The sequence below is a fragment of the Haliotis cracherodii genome, unplaced genomic scaffold (genome assembly GCF_022045235.1).
Source record: "Haliotis cracherodii isolate W230 unplaced genomic scaffold, xgHalCrac1.p SCAF_2, whole genome shotgun sequence".
In the NCBI taxonomy this organism is placed as follows: Eukaryota; Metazoa; Mollusca; class Gastropoda; order Lepetellida; family Haliotidae; genus Haliotis; species Haliotis cracherodii.
In genome coordinates this window covers 3,060,963-3,086,094 of record NW_027266275.1, presented here as the reverse complement: position 1 = coordinate 3,086,094, position 25,132 = coordinate 3,060,963, and the positions used below count along the sequence as shown (strand labels likewise).

General features: G+C 42.3%; 1 protein-coding gene across 1 annotated transcript in view; it reads right to left on the bottom strand.

Moving 5' to 3' along the window:
- LOC139468616 (transmembrane channel-like protein 7) overlaps window positions 1–25,132 on the bottom strand; it is a 27,875-nt gene extending 2,743 nt beyond the window's left edge. Inside the window, exons 1-16 of the mRNA XM_071250733.1 lie at window positions 25,085–25,132; window positions 22,541–22,901; window positions 20,566–20,635; window positions 17,246–17,327; window positions 16,795–17,039; window positions 16,179–16,339; window positions 11,084–11,231; window positions 10,442–10,609; window positions 9,763–9,938; window positions 9,448–9,565; window positions 8,306–8,403; window positions 8,045–8,152; window positions 7,241–7,316; window positions 6,483–6,613; window positions 5,035–5,190; window positions 4,017–4,095 (exon numbers count right to left, since the gene is read on the bottom strand). Coding sequence (XP_071106834.1) covers window positions 4,017–4,095; window positions 5,035–5,190; window positions 6,483–6,613; window positions 7,241–7,316; window positions 8,045–8,152; window positions 8,306–8,403; window positions 9,448–9,565; window positions 9,763–9,938; window positions 10,442–10,609; window positions 11,084–11,231; window positions 16,179–16,339; window positions 16,795–17,039; window positions 17,246–17,327; window positions 20,566–20,635; window positions 22,541–22,901; window positions 25,085–25,103 — 2,196 coding nt within the window. The 5' untranslated portion in view covers window positions 25,104–25,132. The remainder of the gene's footprint in view (window positions 1–4,016; window positions 4,096–5,034; window positions 5,191–6,482; window positions 6,614–7,240; window positions 7,317–8,044; window positions 8,153–8,305; window positions 8,404–9,447; window positions 9,566–9,762; window positions 9,939–10,441; window positions 10,610–11,083; window positions 11,232–16,178; window positions 16,340–16,794; window positions 17,040–17,245; window positions 17,328–20,565; window positions 20,636–22,540; window positions 22,902–25,084) is intronic.

Below are 25,132 nucleotides of genomic sequence, written 5' to 3'. Positions count from 1 at the left end.
ATGACAAAAAAAAGATGCCCATGTTTTGCAACTCATCCTTGTCAGATCTCAAATGTGATTTTGTTTTCGTACAAAAAGTTGTCTTCATGGCTATCGATAACAACAACAGGCGGAGGGATAAGTCAACAGGAGTTGGATCACGGACGGGGGGAAAGACGGTTTCGTCACATGACCAGTTCTATGCCGAGTTTTGCTTGAACCCTGCGAGCGGATTTGCCAGGTTCTATACTGGTTCAATGTATATATTTAATGTGTAACGATTTAACAAATTACTGATTCACAGTTTGATATGTTTCATAATTGTATAATTTTTAAAAGATTTGTCAGTAATAATAGAGCGAATATATTTGAGGTGGAAAAGATGTTTGTGACCGTGTTGGCATTTTTGGACTGTGGTAGAATTGATAAACGTTCGTAAGCTCAATGTGTAACGTCGCGCTAACATTGTGACTGACATACTGAGATGGTTCTAAACAGACATTATAATCTAATGTTGGTGTACCTAAACTACACTTGATGTTATGATATTACTGAAGGGCATTGTTATATTGAGGCACTATTTTTGTCAGCGATAGAGTCGGTCGTGTTTCGACTGTCCACGTTCACAATTAGACATTATGAAATATCCTACGAGATGCCAGCTGGTGACATGAAACAAGAATTGACTTTCACTTTGTGTGAGTTTGCAAGCTCCGGCGTTCAGACAGTTTGACCCTCACTATATTAAACTCAAACAAAGTGGAAGTCAGTTTCTCTTTTTAAATGATTCAATCATGTCTTCATTGATACACAACTCCAAAATTCTACTTATTAAACATATAATTATATCATTTAGAGGATGGGCTGGGAAGAGAGAAAGCGACTACACCTTGTTTATTCTTTCAGCGCGAAGGTAAATGAGCTAGTACCTTTTCTGATTAAAAAAATGTTCGACCATCTGAACCATGTGTCGCTTTGAATGAATAAATAAATTGAATTTCATACGTCAAGCATCATCATCATTGATCCTGCAGCTTCTGATATGTCACTTACAGATACAACATATGTATGTGCTAGAAAACTATAACCCCACTCAACTCAACCTCAGAAACCCAACCCCCACCAGCACGCTGTCAATCACAAGAGAATCTTGGTACCACGGGCTTGTCACAGGCACGTATACCCAAATCCACCCCACCCCACCCCTTCGGTTGCCACTATCGTATTGATTTCCCTGTAACGGTTCGAGTTCTAAGTTGACTGATTGCTGTAAAATGAATTGTGTATGTTAAAGCTGTTACAGTTATGCGTATATTGTATATTGATATTTACATCGACGTCCCGATTACGGTGTGTCAAAGTGAACTATAACATGCTTCTCACACCACCTGCAAACGGGCAGGTGTCGCATCAGTCTGTGTCGAAATCGCATTGAGCTGTACCAATGAAGGACATAAGATGTCATGGCTCGATGTTCATTTCACAGCTGTTAGACTTCAATAAGAAATCCATAGGTATTAGGCTCAACAATACTCTTCAATACCCATAATCAGGGTTTGCATTTTGTAAGACAGATTGGTATTTTGTTTTGACTTCAATCACAAATCGATCGTTTTCAGGTTCTGCAATAAGCTTTAACACCCATGCTTAGGATGTGCACGTGGTACTGTTTGTTGTTTTGCGCCACACTTAGCAATAATCCAGCTATAGGACGGCAATGCATGTTGTACTGACTGACGGGTTGAGGTTAGATAGTACGTTATATCATGCTGGTACGAGGGAAAGCCTCGTTCTCTGACATGTCCCTAATAACAGCATTAGTTAATAATTCATTGGGGCTAAGATTTCTAACTATATAAATTACAGACAGTGTATGAACAATATAGTCCAAAATAAATAAATGCTATTAACATGAAAATTGAATGAATTGGTTATTTTAGTGGAATACATGGATGACACATGTGGTTATTTAAGCGAAATACATGGATGACACGTGGTTATTTAAGCGGAATACATAGATGGCACGTGGTTATTTAAGCGGAATACAAAGATGGCACGTGGTTATTTAAGCGGAATACAAAGATGACACGTGGTTCTTTAGTGGAATACATGGAGCACATGTGATTATTGTATTTGAATACATAGATGACACTTGTGGTTATTTTAGTGGAATACGTGGATGACACATGTGGTTATTTTAGTGGAATACATGGATGACACATGTGTTTATTTTAGTGGAATACAAGGATGACACATGTGGTTATTTTAGTGGAATACAAGGATGACACATGTGTTTATTTTAGTGGAATACAAGGACGACACATGTGGTTATTTTAGTGGAATACATGGATGACACATGTGGTTATTTTAGTGGAATACAAGGATGACACATGTGGTTATTTTAGTGGAATACAAGGATGACACATGTGGTTATTTTAGTGAAATACATGGATGACACATGTGGTTATTTTAGTGGAATACAAGGATGACACATGTGGTTATTTTAGTGAAATACGTGGATGACACATGTGGTTATTTTAGTGGAATACGTGGATGACACATGTGGTTATTTTAGTGGAATACATGGATGACACTTGTGGTTATTTTAGTGAAATACGTGGATGACACATGTGGTTATTTTAGTGGAATACAAGGATGACACATGTGTTTATTTTAGTGGAATACAAGGATGACACATGTGGTTATTTTAGTGGAATACAAGGATGACACATGTGGTTATTTTAGTGGAATACAAGGATGACACATGTGGTTATTTTAGTGAAATACGTGGATGACACGTGGTTATTTTAGTGGAATACAAGGATGACACATGTGGTTATTTTAGTGGAATACATGGATGACACATGTGGTTATTTTAGTGGAATATAAGGATGACACATGTGGTTATTGTAGTGAAATACGTGGACGACGCATGTGGTTATTTTGATGGATTACAATGATGACACATGTGGTTATGTAAGCGGAATACATGGATGACACATATGGTTATTTTAATGGAATATAGTAGAACATGGTTATTTGAAGCCTTGAATCTTTATTGTTTTGGGGCAACATGGTGCCACTGTCACAAGACAATTAAGCAATCATCCAATTATTTATTTATCACTTACTTTTGGTACATTAAGTGGGAACCTGCCGTGGAATCGTGGAATGGTAAACAAAGCTCACGTTTGGCAACCAATGGTCATGTATATTGGCCCGGCAGCGGTATTAGCCACAATGCTTTTACCACTTTGGCCAGGCAGCGGTAGCAGCCATAATACTTTTGCTAATTTAGGCAGGCAACGGAAGTTGCCTTCTGTGCGATCTGAGCTAGGCAGCTATAGCTTACTATGGCAACGCGGTAGTTGCCAAGCAGCCGTAGCATTTCTTAAAAATATGTATGTTACCAGAGGGCGGTCAGCGGTAGTTGCTAAGCAGCCGTTGCATTTCTTAAAAATATGTATGTTACCAGGGGGCGGGCAGCGGTAGTTGCCATGCAACGGCAGCTTAGCATCTAATTTAGCCCATTAGCACCTGCACACCCTCGGTCAATTAATCCACCCTGTTTTGGTGTTGTTCTCACAGGCAATGGCGTCCTCAGTATGGAAGTCCGTGCCATCTCCCCATTATCGTGCGATAAAAAGCAATTGTAATGTTATGTTATGTTATGATAAGATTATTGGTAATTTAGTTAAATATGTGTCATGTAATAAATAAGTACACTGAGATGTCATGACCATTGTAATTTGGTCCTCTTTTCATTGGTATCGACTCTGCAGGATAAGAAGCGACCGGTCACCCCATGGAGCATACATTAGTTTTATGCTCAGCGCAGGCCAGGTTCTGATATAATCCCTTTGTAAATTATACCGAAAAATATTCATTCAACCGCCCTACTCTGATTTCGCGTTTGTTTACAAACAAGACAAACGTCACGAAATATGCAAATTAGCTCGTGGGGGTGGGGTCGGTTGGGGTTTGGGGTTAAAGTCATTCAAGAAATCGGGGATGTGTTATTCTCCCGAGGAACTTACAACTTTAACTTGATGCATCAGTGTCTTGGTCTTCTCGATGTGGGCTCCCTTCAATGCTGAACAGTAATACACCAACAGGCTGAAACGGGAACAACAGCATTATAATATTATACACACAGGTATACGTATATAGTAAGTGTAGGTATATAGTAATAATGTGCATCAATCAAATATTTGGCTGAAACGGGAACAACTGCATTATAATGTTATACACACAGGTATAAGTATATAATAAATATAGGTATATAGTAATAATGTGCTTCACTCAAATATTTGGCTGAAACGGGAACAACAGCATTATGATATTATACACACAGGTATATAGTAATAATGTGCTTCACTCAAATATTTGGCTGAAACGGGAACAACAGCATTATAATATTATTCACACAGGTATAGGTACATGTATATAGTCATAATGTGCTTCAACCAAATATTTGGCTGAAACGGGAACAACAGCATTATAATATTATACACACATGTATAGGTATATAGTAATCAAATATGTGGCCTAAAACCCACCGAAATTATGGTTGAAAATAAGTGCCGGGTGTTTGACCTGACAGATTGCGGTCTTTGTGTCCTATCGACGAGGTGGACCGTCATAACTTATTTCGTGCACTGATTTTTTCATAGGTTGCTGTGGTGAAGTAAAATGAGGTTCAGCGTTGTGCCCAAGATCATTGCACTAACATAGCGACGTGCATTCACGTGTTTGTGTGGCTGCTTGTACTATTCCGCCCTTTAACAAGGATACACCACCCAGACACAGTATACTGACTCTGGGCCGATTTATTTCCTAAATGCCCAGCACCAGGCAGGATAAAAAAAGTACAAAATTTTGATGTCTTTAGGTATGACGAGGCCGGGGGATCGAACCACCAGAACCTGTTATCTAACAGACGCCCAATCCACAACACCACGGAGGCCGCTCAGTGATCCGGCTTGTCGACATTAAACAACATACACACATTGGCCTAAAACAAGAGAGATTGTATGCTTCAACAAATTGCCTTACCACAATAGTATAATGATTGAAGCCGTGACGGCAGCAGATGTTGCAACGTTGTAGATGGTCTCGGCGATGTCGGGCCATGCAGCTACTGTGTACTGAATGACACTGTACATCATGTTGTAGATGCGGAACGGACCACACCCCTTGGAGGGAGGCAAGCTGGAGGAAAACATGTTTCATTTGAACCCGATAGTCCCACTAATGTTACTCATTGACCAATTTACATTTATTATGTCAAGTAAAGAATTCAGTCATCCTTTAGCCGCATATCTTCAATCTTCATTTAAACGAAGAAAACAGTACAACTAAATCAGCATAATATGACATTTGACATTTTCCTTAAAACTAATAACTAATATTCATATCTTCAAGGACGTAAATTGTATGTTTTGTATTTTCTTTCTTTATTAATGCCTTTTATGAAAAGACGGAAATAGTGTTCCAAAATAATTATGCTACAAAAGATGTTTTTTGTATTTCATAAGACAGTAATAGCTGGACAGTGCTTTTATATGGTATTTTATACATTGGTTTATTCTTAATGTAGACTATGTGACATGTTAATATACTATATCTTAAATCAACCACTACCATGATTTGATACAAAATTGATGCTACTTATGTTTACTTCTAGCTGAGGTGAGGTGAAATGAGGTTTAAAATCGCGTTCAAGATTAGTGCACTGATATAGTAACGTGCGTGTGTGCATGCACCCGTGTGTGGCTGCTTGTACCGATCCGGTTTTATGGCAGTTAATGGCTCCAGCCCACAGAGATACCATGTCGCAGTTTCCCACGAATACCCCACTCAGACACAGTATACTGACTCCGAACGTTGGTATCCACCACACCATGGAGATGATTCCTAATTCTCAAGTATAGGTGCGATGTGTTTTACAGTTTGAACATTATTTCAATCATAACGCTGGTCGTAAACGTTCACCATTCGATGAAATGCTTAAACATGTGATTGTCGCTAACAATCCAAGGGTCAACCATCGGTGTGGGTTGCAGATCCTGGCGTCAAAAGGGCAGTAACTCTACAAGACACATGACTCTACCCAGTAGCCCGTGTCTTCTAATCATGAACTCCATACACGGCTTTATTTAACTTTAGGTTTATGTGATAATTCAATTACACCTGAATGAGATGGCCTAGTGGGTCTAAGGCGCCGCAATTCGTTGTGCAGAATTGTGTCCCTTTGACACGCCAGAAACCTATAATAGTGGGTTCGAATCCCGGTAGGACCCGATTATGTTTCAAGATTTGTCAGCACCATACCCGTGCCCGTGGGTTTCACCAAAGTGGTAAACGTCTGAGACGTGCATCACTTTGGGCTTTCCTCCCACATTAAGCTGACACGCCGTGATACGACTGGAACACTGTGCAAAGCGGCGTGAACACCAACTCACTCACTCACTCACTCAGTACAATGTCAGCGGAATACCCACGCGGCCATGGTGTAGCCCACGGGAACACAGCAGAGGAAGAAGGCCAGGAGCAGCACCATCATGAAGAAGGAGTTGGAGCGAGACGCCCGGTACGGCCTCTTGGACGGCTCGCACGCCACCAGGGCCGACAACTGCAACACAGGAGGATGAAGAGGGGTGTCACTGACGTATCAAAATATTAAATAGAACCTACAGTCTCGCTGGCTATTTTGCAGCAGTGATCAGTGGCTTGAGGGCATAACTGCCACTCTCAAAACCTGACGGACCAACATGACAGCAAAGTCACTTTCTATCTATCTATTATTAAATACAGTAAACTATGTTTAAAACGAACATGCTTATAACGAACTGATGGATATGACGAACTTATGTTTAGTCCCAGTAATTTGCTGTATAGATGTATATGCTGTATATATGCATATAAAGATCTACGGTTATCACGAACTAAAATTAGTGGTCCTTTTGAGTTCGTTATAACCGTAGTTTACTGTATAATTATTTATTATTAAATTTAAAAAAATGGCTGGCTGGCTATTTCGCAGCAGTAATCATTGACTTGGGAACATAACAGCCCCTTTCAAAACCTGACGGAACAACATGGTGGTAAAGTCACTTTCCAGCTATCTCTGTATAGTTGATAAAGTATTTACACACTCCAATATCGTATCGAGGGCGTGCTTTAACATCTCACTGGGCCATTAGTGTTGTAGGTAAAAAAATATTTACACGGGTATTTCGAGTCTTGGCTTCATACTCACAAGCTTGGCATAGAACAACACAAACAGATGTATCACTATCATGGCCGGTATCAGGGGAGCGAAGAAGAATCCCAACCTGGAAGAGAGGTGGTTTCACATGGAGGACCGACTGACAAGATACAAGTTTAAAGCGTGAAGAATGTTGTTACAATAAGGGTAAAGGGTTACTGATTGCTGACGTGTCCACGACTGAGTTCCATTGTTAAACAATATACACATTATTAGAAAGAATTTTCATTTTCATTTTTTAACATTGTTTATTAAAATCGTTATTTATTCTATTTTCAGCACTGTAACCCAGTTAAACGTAATAATTCAAAGAAAAGGGGGGAGGGGGTGTTCTTGTTCACTACAACTAAATTTAAAGTATACACTGCCTACACGATCACTGCGGACAACACATATACTCAACTGCTACGACACTCGTGAAAATATCTCTTTTCCCCCCGTCACTCGATGAGAAAAACAGGATATTTCACTCGACACACGCAATATCCTCTTGTCATGATAGTGGGATGAATGATTAACTAAATAAAAAACCCTCCCCTTTTCTTTGAATGCTTCAAGTGTACTTGTGTTACGCTGCACTGAAGAATTGGTTAAATAACGACTTTTAATTTTGTAAAATTTTAAATGAATCTTTTTTTCCAATAATGTTTATGTTCTCTTCCTTAGTTATGGTGATATGTCAGATTTCTCATCAGATCATTATTTTTCTGTTATACATTTCTAAGTTACTTACAGTTTTGTCTTTGTGAATGCATGTTCACAAGCACTCAATTCAGACATTATATATTTGCTTACCAACATACAGTCTGGGTGTAGATAAGGTCAAGGACGTTCTGTGCGATCTGGAACTCCGGGGGCCCGATGATCTGGAACAACTTGGCCCTGCACCTGTTGACCACCAGCCTGTCAACACAGTTATGTTGACGTTAGTTGCAAGATGCGGCCAACTTCAGATGAATGGTCCGATAACAAATGGTCAAGGAAACAACTGGTTTGTCATTGAGTTTGAGTGTTTGACAGGTTGGTTTGACATGATGCGTTGGAAGGTTGACTTACTTTCTCGGGAGCTCGACCAGGAACACCTTGACGACGGTTACTAGGAAGTTCAGGATGGCCAACTTGTACATCTGTTGTCCCACGTACGTCTCCCAGCACTGTCAGCAGAACATTCCACATGATACACAGAACATTCTACATTACACACAGGACATTCTACATAACACACAGAACATTCTACATTACACACAGAACATTCCACATAACACACAGAACATTCCACATAACACACAGAACAGTGACACATTACACACAAAACATTCCTAATTACACACAGAATATTCCACATAACACACAGGACATTCCACATAACAAACAAAACAGTGACATATTAAACACAGAAGATTCCACGTTACACACAGAGCATTCCACATTACACACAGAACATTCCACATAGACCATTCAACATTTCACAATGAACATTCCATATTACACCTAGAACCTTCCACATTACAACCAGAACATTCCACATTCCACACAGAACATTCCACATAGAAATTCCACATTACACACAGAACATTTCACATTACACACAAAACATTCCACATTTCACATTGAACATTCCACATTACACATAGAACATTCCACGTTACACACAGAACATTCCACATAGGACATTCCACATTTCACATTGAACATTCCACATTCCACATAGAACATTCCACATTACACACAGAACATTCCACATTACACACAGAACATTCCACGTTACACAGAGAACATTCCATATTACACACAGAACATTCCACATAACTCACAGACCATTCCACATTACACACAGACCATTCCACATTACACACAGACCACTCCACATTACACACAGGGCATTCCACATATCACACAGACCATTCCACATTACACACAGACCATTCCACATATCACACAGACTATTCCACATTACACACAGACCATTCCACATATCACACAGAACACTCACACATTACACACAGACCATTCCACATTACTCACATAATTCTATGGACATTAAACGGAACAAGTCAGTACTGTACACAGAACTCAGTCATATATGGATGTCACACACGTCACAAAGTCAACTTTAACAGCAGCCTAAGAAGGAAGTAAAGCAACTACCTCCAGCACCAGGTCCGGGGCTCCATGAGACAATCCTTCTGGTGCCTTACCTTGATGACGGTACATGGCGCCTGGTTTGTTTGGCACGAGTCCCTTGGGTCACAGATGATGTCCGTATACAAGGACACGACCAGCACTGCGAGTGAGGCCAGGCGCAGGAACACAGTCCTGGGAAGACACATAAACACATAAGAAAACACACAACTTTATGGATAACAACTTCTGGTTTTATTAAGCGAAGTTTCGATGTAGATTCTTATCAAACTGGATAGACTTCAATTTATTGTCTTAGATGGGTCATCTTCATCTTCAGATGCTATGTCCAACATTCAACATATGTTCCAGCAAACCAGTCATTTCGGTACCTGATAAGGGTGATCTTGACAACGAAGTCCAGGGTGTACTGTTCAGCTTTGACGATGATGTTGAAGACGATGGGAATTGCGGCGTTGAGGACGGTGATGATGATGGAGGGCATGTATTGTACCACCAGGAGGATGTAGGCGGACGTTCCCGTGGCTGAGCTGTTGGACGCCACATACTGTAGGGGGAGACGTTATATACAACGATGACCTTGACTTACGGCATTTTAAAGAACGGTGCGTGAATGAGTTGGATTTAACGCCGATTGGAAGAGTATTTTAGCGGTATGTCTTGCTTGATGTTGGGAAAAGCAGGGTGCAGGTTGCTTACAACTTTTGAGATATCAACGAATACGGTATGATGCTAACAAACTTATGATTATTTTTGGAAAGAACCTGGTATGAGAACACTCGTATACGAGGATCATGGTAAAGCTAAGGTACGCAACTCTGAACAGCGAATTGATATCTTCAGATATCTAAGTCACCCGTTCCCTGAATAAAAGGAGAGTGGTCATTAAACACTGAAGTCAGATATAATGTCAATGATCTATGTATCAAAATAATGTTTGCTGAATATTCACCTATCTTAAAATATTATTAAAGTGGTCAAGAACATGTATATGTGTTCCATGAGAACTATCGATCGGCCAGTCTGTTGTATTCCGACACCTGGACTTACCCTGGAAGACCATGTGGTCACATAGAAGATGACGTAGCCGCCCGCAGCGAGGCAGGCGAGGACGAAGCCGTTGACCAGGAACCTGACAAAGTACAGTTTGAAGCGCTTGCACCCATCCTTCAATTTCTCGTTCCGCTCCCTGTCAAACCGCTCCTCGGCGAGATCACTCTAGGACATTTAGACGGGGGGAGTTAGTGCGATGTCACTCCATGACATAAGGTCATTGAAGTTAGGGCGAGGTCACTTTAGAACATAAGTCATGGGGGTAGGGCGAGGTCACTCTAGGACATTTAGACGGGGGAGTTAGTGCGATGTTACTCCATGACATAAGGTAATTGAAGTTAGGGCGAGGTCACATTAGGACATGAGGTCATGGGGGTAGGTCGAGGTCACTCTAGGACATTTAGACAGGGGGAGTTACTGCGATGTCACTCCATGACATAAGGTCATTGAAGTTAGGGCGAGGTCACTTTAGGACATAAGTCATGGGGGTAGGGCGAGGTCACTCTAGGACATTAGGTCATGGGAGTAGACCGAGGTTACTCGTCGGACGTTATTGCCATTGAGCACCGGACTATTGTATTACATTTAACTGGTCATTGACTATTGTTTTATGCTGGACAATGCAAGTGGTTAACTCACGACTATATCATAATGGATACTGTTGTGCTTGATCTTGGCCGTCTTGGCGTCACTGAGGGAGTAGTCCCAGCTGGCGAACACTTTGTTGCTGCAGCTGTTGCCGTTCTCGCGTTCGTCCATGATGGATTCCCGAAATCCCCTGGCCGTGCTGTAAGTACAAGACTCAGCTTACATACCTCATGCCATCCTCAACAGGTCCTGTCACACGATCACCTGAATAGACTATATTCCCTGACAAGCCTGACAATAGATGTGTTGTGGCTGATTGCGTGTCATGGTAACTCGATAGTTGCTCATGTAGATTATTTACAGGCTGTATGTCGGAGAGACACAGCTCGGGGCAACCAGTGGGACACACAGCTCGGGGCAACCATTTGGACACACAGCTCGGGGCAACCAGTGGGACACACAGCTCGGGGCAACCAGTGGGACACCCAGCTCGGGCCAACCAGTGGGACACACAGCTCGGGCCAACCAGTGGGACACCCAGCTCGGGGCAACCAGTGGGACACACAGCTCGGGGCAACCAGTGGGACACACAGCTCGGGCAAACCATTTGGGACACATAGCTCGGGCCAACCTGTGGGACACACAGCTCGGGGCAACCAGTGGGACACACAGCTCGGGGCAACCAGTGGGATACCCAGCTCGGGGCAACCAGTGGGACACACAGCTCGGGCCAACAAGTGGGACACACAGCTCGGGCCAACCAGTGGGACACACAGCTCGGGCCAACCATTTGGGACACACAGCTCGGGCCAACCTGTGGGACACACAGCTCGGGCCAACCTGTGGGACACACAGCTCGGGGCAACCAGTGGGACACACAGCTCGGGGCAACCAGTGGGACACACAGCTCGGGGCAACCAGTGGGACACACAGCTCGGGGCAACCAGTGGGACACACAGCTCGGGCCAACCAGTGGGAGACACAGCTCGGGGCAATCATTTGGACACACAGCTCGGGGCAACCAGTGGGACACACAGCTCGGGCCAACCATTTGGGACACACAGCTCGGGCCAACCTGTGGGACACACAGCTCGGGGCAACCAGTGGGACACACAGCTCGGGGCAACCATTTGGACACACAGCTCGGGCCAACCAGTGGGACACACAGCTCGGGGCAACCAGTGGGACACCCAGCTCGGGCCAACCAGTGGGACACACAGCTCGGGCCAACCAGTGGGACACCCAGCTCGGGGCAACCAGTGGGACACACAGCTCGGGGCAACCAGTGGGACACACAGCTCGGGCAAACCATTTGGGACACATAGCTCGGGCCAACCTGTGGGACACACAGCTCGGGGCAACCAGTGGGACACACAGCTCGGGGCAACCAGTGGGATACCCAGCTCGGGGCAACCAGTGGGACACACAGCTCGGGCCAACAAGTGGGACACACAGCTCGGGCCAACCAGTGGGACACACAGCTCGGGCCAACCATTTGGGACACACAGCTCGGGCCAACCTGTGGGACACACAGCTCGGGCCAACCTGTGGGACACACAGCTCGGGGCAACCAGTGGGACACACAGCTCGGGGCAACCAGTGGGACACACAGCTCGGGGCAACCAGTGGGACACACAGCTCGGGGCAACCAGTGGGACACACAGCTCGGGCCAACCAGTGGGAGACACAGCTCGGGGCAATCATTTGGACACACAGCTCGGGGCAACCAGTGGGACACACAGCTCGGGCCAACCATTTGGGACACACAGCTCGGGCCAACCTGTGGGACACACAGCTCGGGGCAACCAGTGGGACACACAGCTCGGGCCAACCAGTGGGACACACAGCTCGGGCCAACCAGTGGGACACACAGCTCGGGCCAACCAGTGGGACACACAGCTCGGGGAAACCAGTGGGACACACAGCTCGGGCCAACCAGTGGGACACACAGGTCGGGGCAACCAGTGGGACACACAGCTCGGGGCAACCAGTGGGACACCCAGCTCGGGGCAACCAGTGGGACACCCAGCTCGGGGCAACCAGTTGGACACCCAGCTCGGGGCAACCAGTGGGACACACAGCTCGGGCCAACCATTTGGACACCCAGCTCGGGGCAACCAGTGGGACACACAGCTCGGGCCAACCAGTGGGACACCCAGCTCGGGGCAACCAGTGGGACACCCAGCTCGGGGCAACCAGTGGGACACCCAGCTCGGGGCAACCAGTGGGACACACAGCTCGGGGCAACCATTTGGACACACAGCTCGAGGCAACCAGTGGGACACACAGCTCGGGCCAACCTGTGGGACACACAGCTCGGGGCAACCAGTGGGACACACAGCTCGGGGCAACCAGTGGGACACATAGCATATGAGTGACCTTCACCTCTTCCAAGCTTACAAACGAGCTGCGCAATATCAACGATCATGATGATCGGGCCGACGCCCAGGCTGCCTGCTTCTGCCTCGGATTGTTTGACGCAAGTCTTTTTCTGTCTGACAATCCAGTTGATTGCCGTGATTACTTATGTAACCTTAGTACCAACACTGAAGATGCCTGCCATGTAGTGTGCAGAATAGGGTCGGGGACAGCTGGTGTTTTATTACCCAAACAGGTTGTAAATTGTTAAACGCTAGTTACCGATTGTTAATTGTTATTTTAATTATTCACAATGTCAAGTATGTCAATGTATGCAATGTTCTTTGTAGGATTTACATATATAGAAGACACAGTAGATTTATAACGGCTTTGAAATATGGACAAACGCGGCAAACCTATCGGCCAATGAAAACAGTTGTCACCACTGCGCCGGGAGCTTTCTAGGTTTCTTTTAAAAAACGATAACGGAGCGTGTGATGTCAGCACTTTCACTCTCAAGGTTTTGAACATCTCCCTTTGCAATCATTGAACACATAGACTCCTGTGTAGTGTATGCAGATACAAATCAACCATAGAGCACAGTGTGTCTTGTGTGGTGTATGCAGATACATAGCGTGTATTGTATGCAGATACAAATCAACCATAGAGCACAGTGTGTCCTGTGTGGTGTATACAGATACATAGCGTGTAGTGTATGCAGATACAAATCAACCATAGAGCACAGTGTGTCCTGTGTGATGTATACAGATACATAGCGTGTATTGTATGCAGGTACAAATCAATCATAGAGCACAGTGTGTCTTGTGTGATGTATACAGATACATAGCGTGTATTGTATGCAGATACAAATCAACCATAGAGCACAGTGTGTCTTGTTTGATGTATGCAGATACATAGCGTGTATTGTATGCAGGTACAAATCAACCATAGAGCACAGTGTATCTTGTGTGGTGTATGCAGATACATAGCGTGTATTGTATGCAGGTACAAATCAATCATAGAGCACAGTGTGTCTTGTGTGGTGTATGCAGATACATAGCGTGTAGTGTATGCAGGTACAAATCAATTATAGAGCACAGTGTGTCTTGAGTGATGTATGCAGATACATAGCGTGTATTGTATGCAGGTACAAATCAATCATAGAGCATAGTGTGTCTTGTGTGATGTATGCAGATACATAGCGTGTAGTGTATGCAGGTACAAATCAATTATAGAGCACAGTGTGTCTTGAGTGATGTATGCAGATACATAGCGTGTATTGTATGCAGGTACAAATCAATTATAGAGCACAGTGTGTCTTGAGTGGTGTATGCAGATACATAGCGTGTAGTGTATGCAGGTACAAATCAACCATAGAGCACAGTGTGTCTTGAGTGATGTATGCAGATACATAGCGTGTAGTGTATGCAGTTACAAATCAATCATAGAGCACAGTGTGTCTTGAGTGATGTATGCAGATACATAGCGTGTATTGTATGCAGGTACAAATCAATTATAGAGCACAGTGTGTCTTGTGTGGTGTATGCAGATACATAGCGTGTATTGTATGCAGATACAAATCAATCATAGAGCACAGTGTGTCTTGAGTGATGTATGCAGATACATAGCGTGTATTGTATGCAGGTACAAATCAACCATAGAGCACAGTGTGTCTTGTGTGGTGTATGCAGATACATAGCGTGTAGTGTATGCAGGTACAAATCAATCATAGAGCACAGTGTGTCTTGTTTGATGTATGCAGATACATAGCGTGTATTGTATGCAGGTACAAATCAACCATAGAGCACAGTGTATCTTGTGTGGTGTATGCAGATACATAGCGTGTAGTGTATGCAGATACAAATCAATCATAGAGCACAGTGTGTCCTGTGTGATGTATACAGATACATAGCGTGTATTGTATGCAGGTACAAATCAACCATAGAGCACAGTGTGTCTTGTGTGATGTATGCAGATACATAGCGTGTATTGTATGCAGGTACAAATCAATCATAGAGCACAGTGTGTCCTGTGTGATGTATGCAGATACATAGCGTGTATTGTATGCAGGTACAAATCAACCATAGAGCACAGTGTGTCTTGTTTGATGTATGCAGATACATAGCGTGTATTGTATGCAGATACAAATCAATCATAGAGCACAGTGTGTCTTGTGTGATGTATGCAGATACATAGCGTGTATTGTATGCAGATACAAATCAATCATAGAGCATAGTGTGTCCTGTGTGATGTATGCAGATACATAGCGTGTATTGTATGCAGGTACAAATCAACCATAGAGCACAGTGTGTCTTGTTTGATGTATGCAGATACATAGCGTGTATTGTATGCAGATACAAATCAATCATAGAGCACAGTGTGTCCTGTGTGATGTATGCAGATACATAGCGTGTATTGTATGCAGGTACAAATCAACCATAGAGCACAGTGTGTCTTGTGTGGTGTATGCAGATACATAGCGTGTATTGTGTGCAGGTACAAATCAATCATAGAGCACAGTGTGTCTTGTGTGGTGTATGCAGATACATAGCGTGTAGTGTATGCAGATACAAATCAATCATAGAGCACAGTGTGTCCTGTGTGATGTATGCAGATACATAGCGTGTATTGTATGCAGGTACAAATCAATCATAGAGCACAGTGTGTCTTGTGTGATGTATGCATATACATAGCGTGTATTGTATGCAGGTACAAATCAATCATAGAGCATAGTGTGTCTTGTGTGATGTATGCAGATACATAGTGTGTAGTGGATGCAGGTACCTACTATTTAGCCATGAGGAACAGGCTGACAAGTAGACACACGACGGCGACGAGGAAGTAGGCGAGGGGCACGTTGTACACGTAGCTGCTGGAAACGCCAGACCCCGTCAGGAACTGGGTGCCCGAGTAGAAGCCATAGAACAGGTACGTCTTCTCCATGTAGCCCTGGAGAGATATGGGGAACATGGTACTCCCTTCTTTAGTCTGACTTACAATGAGTTATTTATGTAATATTAATACACATCAAATAATAAAATGTAGAGGTTAACCTTCAAATTGTACGTTTTTAATCACATAGTTGATATTCATTTTAAAATCACTTGTATTTCGTTTATCGGCATATAGAGACCAAAAATCTGTCCATATTAGTATAAATTAAAAGCAACAAGAAGAAACTCCTACTAAAAACTGAGCCCATTGTATGATTCGCACTATATTATGAACATGTGTTTATGAATCACTATCAAATAGTGATGACAGTCAGTATTGGCGAAAGGTCAGCGGATATGTGTACAGTTCGAGATGGCTACACTAATTAATGAACTACGAAATGGTGTTAAAGAACCTTCACAACTGAAGAGGCTAAAGGGGGATAAGTCTGGCAGGCTGTCATAACATACCGTTCCCTGGATGAAATCGAGTATGAGTTCTCCTGCATTGGTGGAGATGTTGAGGATGTACAGTTCTGTGCAGTAGTAGGAGAGGTTGACGGCGGTGTCGGTGCTGGTGCCGGTGTAGTTGATGTCAGGCTGCAGGATCATGGGCACAGTGATGAAACCGAACAGGAGGAGAAACAGCACAAAGTTGAGGCCAAACAACCACCTCAGGAATACAAAGTAGGACAGCACCCCCGTACCTTGGTGACCTTGAAAGAAGGGAGATAATCACATAAATACAAAATGGCTGAAAATGCGAGTAAAATGGTTAAACCCACGCGCATGGGCATGGTGCAGTAGCAGTATATAAACAGGTCAATGTGTTGTCTATGAACATTATGAAGAAGAACATTTGCATTCGTCATCCTTATGATTACTATTGTTGTAAATAAAAAATGATATAATATGTACTTACCTTCTATCCCACGGAATGAGCTTCCCCATAACTCGATGGAATACATCACTTCTCTTGAATGAATCCTGAATTTCTTCCACGACTGTTGATCACAATAATATTGACCATCATCATTATACACAGTACTAAGGAACGGACATGATGCGAATGAGAACTGACTCAGATACATTGAGGCGTTGCTTTGATACTGTGATATCTTGAACCTCAGTGTTAATTTTCCGTTTACAGTTCAACGTGGCGAAGATCTTATGTGAGGATTGCTCCCTCTGTCATAAAATGTGGTCGCCACTGATTCATTCCAAATCGCACATGTGTTGAGTGTTGAGCAAAACGTAATTCAAGAAAAAAAGTAACTGACGAAGACGATGACGTCCAATATGATACATCTTGGCCTATATGCATGCCTTTATTTCCGTGATCTTCGACGGACAAAGAAGGCTTTCCTCTGTGACGTTGATCTATACTTACGACTGGTGCTATATGACTGATTTCTTAGATCTGTTACTTCCATTTTATAGAGACATTATATCTGACAGCGAAACGAATATTAATGATTGTAAGACATCAACGTTTTATGAAACAAATGGTCCTGTATTACCCTTTGGGGGGTGATTGAGATTTGTTTTACGCCGCTTTATTCCAGCAATATCACGGCGGGGGACACCTGAAATGGGCTTCACACTTTGTACCCATGTGTGGAATCGAATCCGGATCTTCAGCGACACGAGCGAACACTTTAATCACTAGGCTACCCCACCACCCCTTTAGGAAGCCCATAAACATCTCTATGGTCCTTCACAGCACAAGGGGGCTTCGTACATGCACAACCAAAATACACATGACGTATCAAGTCGGTAACATTCACTGAGACATATAACACGTATGTATTTTCACAGAGACGAGCATATATTAATTAAAGGTGACCGCAAAACACATATACAAATATACCAAAGTAGATTTCAAAATAATTTGGGACAATTAATGGAGCTAGGTGTTAATATAGCTCTGACTCGATTTTGTGTAGAGACAGAATACAAGTACCTAGGGGGCGGTCGGGTAGCCCAGTGGTTAAAGCGTTAGCTCGTCACGCCGAAGACCCGGGTACCCGACATGGGTACAATGTGTGAAGCCCATTTCTGGTGTCCTCCGCCGTGATATTGCTGGAATATTGCTAAAAGCGGCGTAAAACCTCACTCACTCACTCACTCACTCACTCACAAGTACCTATAATCTGGTGAATATAGGAAACCATAGTTCTCAGTTGATTTGATCATATGTTTGATATCATATCCCACCATGAACTGTGCTGATGCTTCGTCAGCAATCAAAGAATACGTCTATATGGTTATATTGTCTTTCATTTGTTTTGATTTAAAACCTTAGAAAAAACAAATAAAAGTTCGCATAATACACAACTGCTGATACCACTGGAAACAGTGGTCGTGTGGTTTGGTTTAAATTCATTTCTTAACCCAGTATACCCCAATTTGTTGTTAAGCAAAATAACACAGCCACAGATTACTTTTTACAAACTGTTACAGGGATGAGTGATGGTTTAATAGACATTATCAAATTTAACACCGGTTCTTTTTAAGTTTTAATTCTATGAAAAAACAAAGTTGGTATACTTTCTTTTGCCCCTCAGTGTATATCTCTGCCAATTACTTGTGGGAAGTCTGGTATGTAAACACACAAGGTTCTTCATTATCTTATATTGAGAATAAATCGTAATAAATAGGGCGAGTGTGCGCGTCGTATTGATTTCACGAAACAACTCTCTGAATGTTTTCCCCACGTATGCATCCCATAGTAGTCAGTTAACACGTCAGTGGGATACACACTGTTTCTTCAGTAGCCATACGTCATATAGTGTCTACTGAAAACCGTGCGTGGAAGGTAACATGGCCATTAGGACATCAATTGTAAAGGTGAGACGTCTTTAATATTGAGGTTGTATTACGTCAACAATGGCCTATATATTCTGTCAACACAATACTGGAAATGGCGTGAAATCATGTTTATATTATTGAATATATTTTGAGAAGAAGTTGGGCCTAAAGTTCGTTTACATATTCGATACACATAATTTGCACATGCATAATACATTCACAAACAGTCATATAGTTGCATGGCTAATTTCATGGGTACATTTCTTCCTAAATATTTGGACATACATTTGATAGATTCTTTTAGGGTATCGTGACTATTATTAAATTTTGAAATGACGTTTTTACATAATAATATTCCGGGATAAATTTGTCCTGACATTTTAAAAAAATTGACGATATAATAGAAAATGATATTCATTTTGTATTTCTGAAAGATCACTTTTCGTACATACTCTAAGTGATGAATATGTTGTTTATTGAGCCGAATATGTATTGTACATTCATCTTTTTTAGCTAGACAGCGAAGTGCGCAAAACATTTTACATGGCAAAATAGACAGATATTTCCCTGGTACAGTGGCGTAAATGTAAGAATAAAATACTTGCAAGCATGTGGATGTTTTCAATATTACAATGGCAATTTTGAAGTTCAATATACTTGCAGCATTGAATACACAATGCAATTTAAAAAGTGTAACAAATGTTACATTTGGGATAAAATTCTTAGTAAAGTACAGATTCTCGTACATTTTTGAGTTGAGTCCCGTCCGGGATTCGTAACCACACTTGCCAGAGTGAGGCACCTAATCGCCAGCACACAAAGTCAGAGATCTAACCCACTCAGCCACCGAGGCTTCCACAAAAATGAAACTCCGACGACTTGTAGTCTAGATCACGTACTTTGAGTACCCCTCTGACAAGTGTAACTTGGCACGGCTCCCATGGCCGAAAGCTATGAATACACAATGCCATTTAGAAAGTGGTCAAATGTAACAAATGTTATGTGCAAGTGTGGGTTCGAATCCCGAACGGGAGTACGAGAATCTGTACTATACTAAGAAAATGTTATCCCAAATATAACATTTATTCCTTGCAGCAATGTTTAAATAGGCTTATGAAACAATTCAAATTACCATAGATATCCATCCATACTAAAATATTAAATGCATACTAATCTTATATGAGCGATCCAATTAGTTTTGCCATTATCGCAAAACGTCTTCAGCAGATGATATCAAGCATCCAAATATACATTTCTACTTAATCTAATTGATCTACACTAATATATAATAAACTTTTATGACAGATAACAAATAAAACTGCTTTTGGAGACGTGCTTGTACCACAGAGAGATGGTTTTAGGGAAATTACAGTAAATCCGTTCAATGACAAGCAGCACGCAACAAGCCATGGGGCGTACATTGATACCTACCCTGGACACTTGGTACTTCCAGGATTCCCATGTTGATAGACCCCGAACTGGACCAGCGAAAAGCTTCTCTCTGCAAACATATTGAGGTCACCATTGTATGAGTGCTTATAGGGATCTATCGCAGCCGTATCATCCAGATGCTATGTATATTTATATATGAGTCATAGATGTGACATACATGTATGTCTGTTCAGTACAATGCCAATAATGGCGGTTCATGTATGGCAGTTGTGTCAGGACAGAAACCGATCTCCTCTGGAAGTGGACAACCAGTGTTTCACATCTGTCGAAGCCAACCCCAACCCCTGATTTGTTTTTTCTTTGATGACCAACACATCTCTACTATCATGTCTGTATTCAGTTATGAATTCGTTCTGACATCCTATATGAATCCACCATGTCTCTGTTATTAGTGTTCCGCCTGACTAACAGTGATGGTTGATCAATTTCACGGTTGCATTAAAAACAAAATATGAGGTCATGATGCTGCATTAATGCCAAACAAATAAAACACAAAATGTGGTAGTTTCAAATGTCGTGGTGGTGATTGGTGTTACTGACTTCATCAGTGCTACCAACTTACTTATCAGATGTGTTTGACTTAGAAAAGTGACTCCATCAACCTTCATCTTGATTCCATCATATTCCAAGTCCCTAGTGCTGGACCTTAGTTTATCCATCCACACGACACCACGTCCCCACATCAACACGTCACCACGCCACCACGCCACCTCTCCACAACGCGACCATATCACCACGTCACCGCGTCACCACGTCACCACGACACCACGCCACCACGCCACCACGACACCACGACACCACGTCACCACGACACCACGACACCTCTCCACCACGTCACCACGCCACCATGCACAATGCACCAAACATCACCTATCATGCACTAATATCGTGCACCAAGTACCATGTACCTGTGACGAGCCCATTTCATCCGCCCGCTCTTGACATAATCCCTGATGAATAAATTCCTCAGCTCCTTCTGACTCAACTTCTTATCGCCTTTCCCCAGGCGCATCGTGGTCCTCAGTGGGTTTAGATCTCCGCTGTACCAACTGTAGAGGTTTCTCAGAACATGCTTATTCTGCCAGGATCTGTGACGCCAAGGATACTATTTCTACGCTGCACCTCAATGTGAACCAGATTTACAACCCCGTGGACACTCTGTTATATATGTCCTCATCCATAAGTAGTGCCAACTGTGATACGCATTTATACATTTACATATCAATGGATCCAATATGTGTGCACTGTAGCTTTGCCTTTCAAATTTGTATCATGATGATTCGCTTCCAGATGCGTCCAGGTGCAGTTACAATTTGTAGAGTCTTGCCCACAGAACCTTTTCGTATCTAAACATAGAGTTAGCGAAAATCAGTTGGAATCACTCTCGTCTAAATGCAAAACATCTTTGGAATATCACCATGTATATCCTTACGGGGGAATCGCTTGGAATCCTGAATCCTGGAAGGACAGGTGAGGCAATCAGAGATTTCCCCAGAGCTCCCTGTAGGTGTCCATGCCCGCCATTACCAGGACAGCGACGATTGTGAAGGTGATAATGTCCTCCCGAAGACTACAATGTATCACCTGACACTGCAGCATGGCTCACGTTGCTTGCCGCCACAGATGTTGCACTCACTGCATGATGATAATGACTATCTGACATACATTATACACCTGCGTTCTAATATCCTGAATAGGTGCGAGCGCAGGTTCGTGTTACTATCAATTGTGATAGTATTTCATGAAAATGTGTTGCATAATATTCTCGATGGTCTTTGTGTTCAGGTTACGAATGAAAGAATGGAAGGAAGGAAGGACGGGTGGACGGACGGATGGATGATGGATGGATGATGGATGGATCAATCCATCAGTCAATTACAAAAATAACCGAAGAAAGAGATAAAACTAATGATTAAAAAATACAAATAAAGACGAATTCAGAAACACGATATACCTCAACATGACCTTGACCATCATATTACAAGGAAGTGCGCGGATGGTTTCCATGACCTCCGACTGTTTAAACTCGTCGGTGACGTTCTCAAGGTCAATGCCACTAGCGGCAAACTTCTCCATCTCGATATCCACCTCTGTAGGTTGCCTGTCCCCACCTTTGGGGAAAATTCGGTTTTTCTTTCCCATCAGAGTTTTTCGAGATTCCCGTTTTGTGACAAAGTGCGCGTGTTCCACAGGGGTCACTATTGGTGCGTTCTTCTGTTTGCGAGGCACAAAGGCGACGATGGCGTTGGTGTCTTGTGCCAGTGCATCAGCCTTCTTCCCGTTGACAGTAGAGTCAAGCTGGCTCAAGATGGTGTCTGGAAGAAAGTGAGAGTTTGTGTTATATAATGAAAGCATGTATAAATATATGAGAGCTTGTGTTATTTTGTGAGAACATATGAAAGTTGATGAGAGGGTGTGTTGTGATGCGAGAGTTTAAGTTATAATATTTTTTAACGTTAAGTTTCTGGTTACTCCTAAAATACGAAACATGATGAATTGTATTCATGTAAGTTCAAGTGTGTATAATAAGACCTTGTTATCGGACGTCCTGAAGTCTGAGGAAATATGTTGTAGATGGTTGTATTAATCCTAATAATACATCATTATGTACATTATACAGGCGTATAACATGTTCCATGTACGCAAGGACAATAGCGCCTGATGGTGGGGTACGTCATGCAGCGCACTGGAGCATGATCCCTCGTGACGTCACGGTACAACGTCGGGGCAATCGTGCCTACAGCCCCCTTTACCCTAATTGTAAAGCCGTAATCATGCCGACATTGATACTATTGTTCCTGGGGTAATTGCACTGATTAGTGTCAAACGTTACCAGATATGTAGGTTCTATTAATTTACAGGGCTCTACAAAACAACAAAACAGCGGGTCATGTCTCGCTGTGTACACGTTGTGGTGAAATAGTTTCATTAATGTTTATTGACTGGATGTCATGGAGATCTAAGACAGCTTCTGAAAACGGTCAGCTATGTCACCAGCCACAAATATCACATCGAGAAAAACAAAACCATAATTGTAGACAGGAAGATATTTTGTCAAACTTGTTTTCCTAAGCATGTAGATTGGCAAATATAGGGAATATCAACAGCTAATATGATCATGTGTGTATTTAGTCGAAGGCTATACTATCTATGTTCTATAGTCATATCGACATATTCGTGTGTTGAGATTGTCATGGCCGTTCAAATGGTTTGAAACCATTAGCCGATTTGTTCACACCGACCTACCTGTACCGGGTGCATTAAACGCAGCTACTATAGACCTTAACGCATGTCTATATGGCAATCCATGTGTTTAACTGAAAACGTAATCCAACCAAACAGTATATGTCACTCTCTTGGTTCGGTACCCCTCCCCGGCCATGCTGTCGTCTCTGGTATATTATATACTCTACAACATTTTGTGTTTTCCACAAGCAAGTTATTTTAATAAAGTGTTTTTTTCTCGTGCTGGTTTTGATAGAACTTAATGGCGCCCAGCACAAGGTCATTGTTATAAAGGAGCAAGCATGGGCTGGTTCAGTAGATTTAACAGTACAACTGATGTTTCGATTTCAAGCAGAAGTTCGTGTATGTATACACCTCCATCGGCTATCAATCTGAGAACACGAGAAACCAAATCTTGCAAAATCTGTCAAAATAATTATATTCTATATTGTATACTCTTTATACACTTTATTTAGTACTTGTAGGCCACAGACGTTTTTTGTACCAACGAAAAATACAATTTCTTTGGTTTTTGTTTAATAATAAAAGCAGTTTTTACATCATTGCATATGATCAAAGTTGGAGTATTTGTGTTCTTACAGCATTGGCCAAAAACAAGTAGTTTGCTGTATTTTTTTATTGATAATAGGGTCTTGTGATGACAGGTGTGTATTAAACTTCAGAATATTTGGAAAGATGTTAAATTTAGATTTTTATGTAACTTTGCTGGACAAATTGACAAAAAGTGACATTCATTTTCGATATGGTTTAAGTTACAAACTTTACATTATATAAATTCACGAAGAATATTAAAATGTCGCCCACGTTCAATTTCTAAATATTATATATATAGTATATGCATCATATAATATTCCGTCTACAGCCCGTCTACACAAAATACATGAAATAATGTCCGAATGGCCTTATGTTTAATCATCATATATACACAATGTGTACATGTCTGTCTGCTCCGATGTCCGACTGTATCATTGCGTCTACACACAGATTATAAATGCATATTAATCTTATCATTACCAGTGATAATATAACTATGTAATGTCAGCCGGCATCACAACTTAACACATGGTACATGGAAACAGTTTAATTGATTAATTCAATGGGCAACAACCAGCAGGTGGATGCTTCAATGACGAATGGCAACCACCATCAACACAAGCATCCGGTGTACAACCTAAGAGCGGTTTCGGCAATACAGCTACATTGAGTAAGAAGTGGTGAGATGCTGGTACAGTTATGTTCAATGTGACATTACCTAAACTGCTCCACGACATTTTCAAGGTTTGTTTCCACCTCCACAACA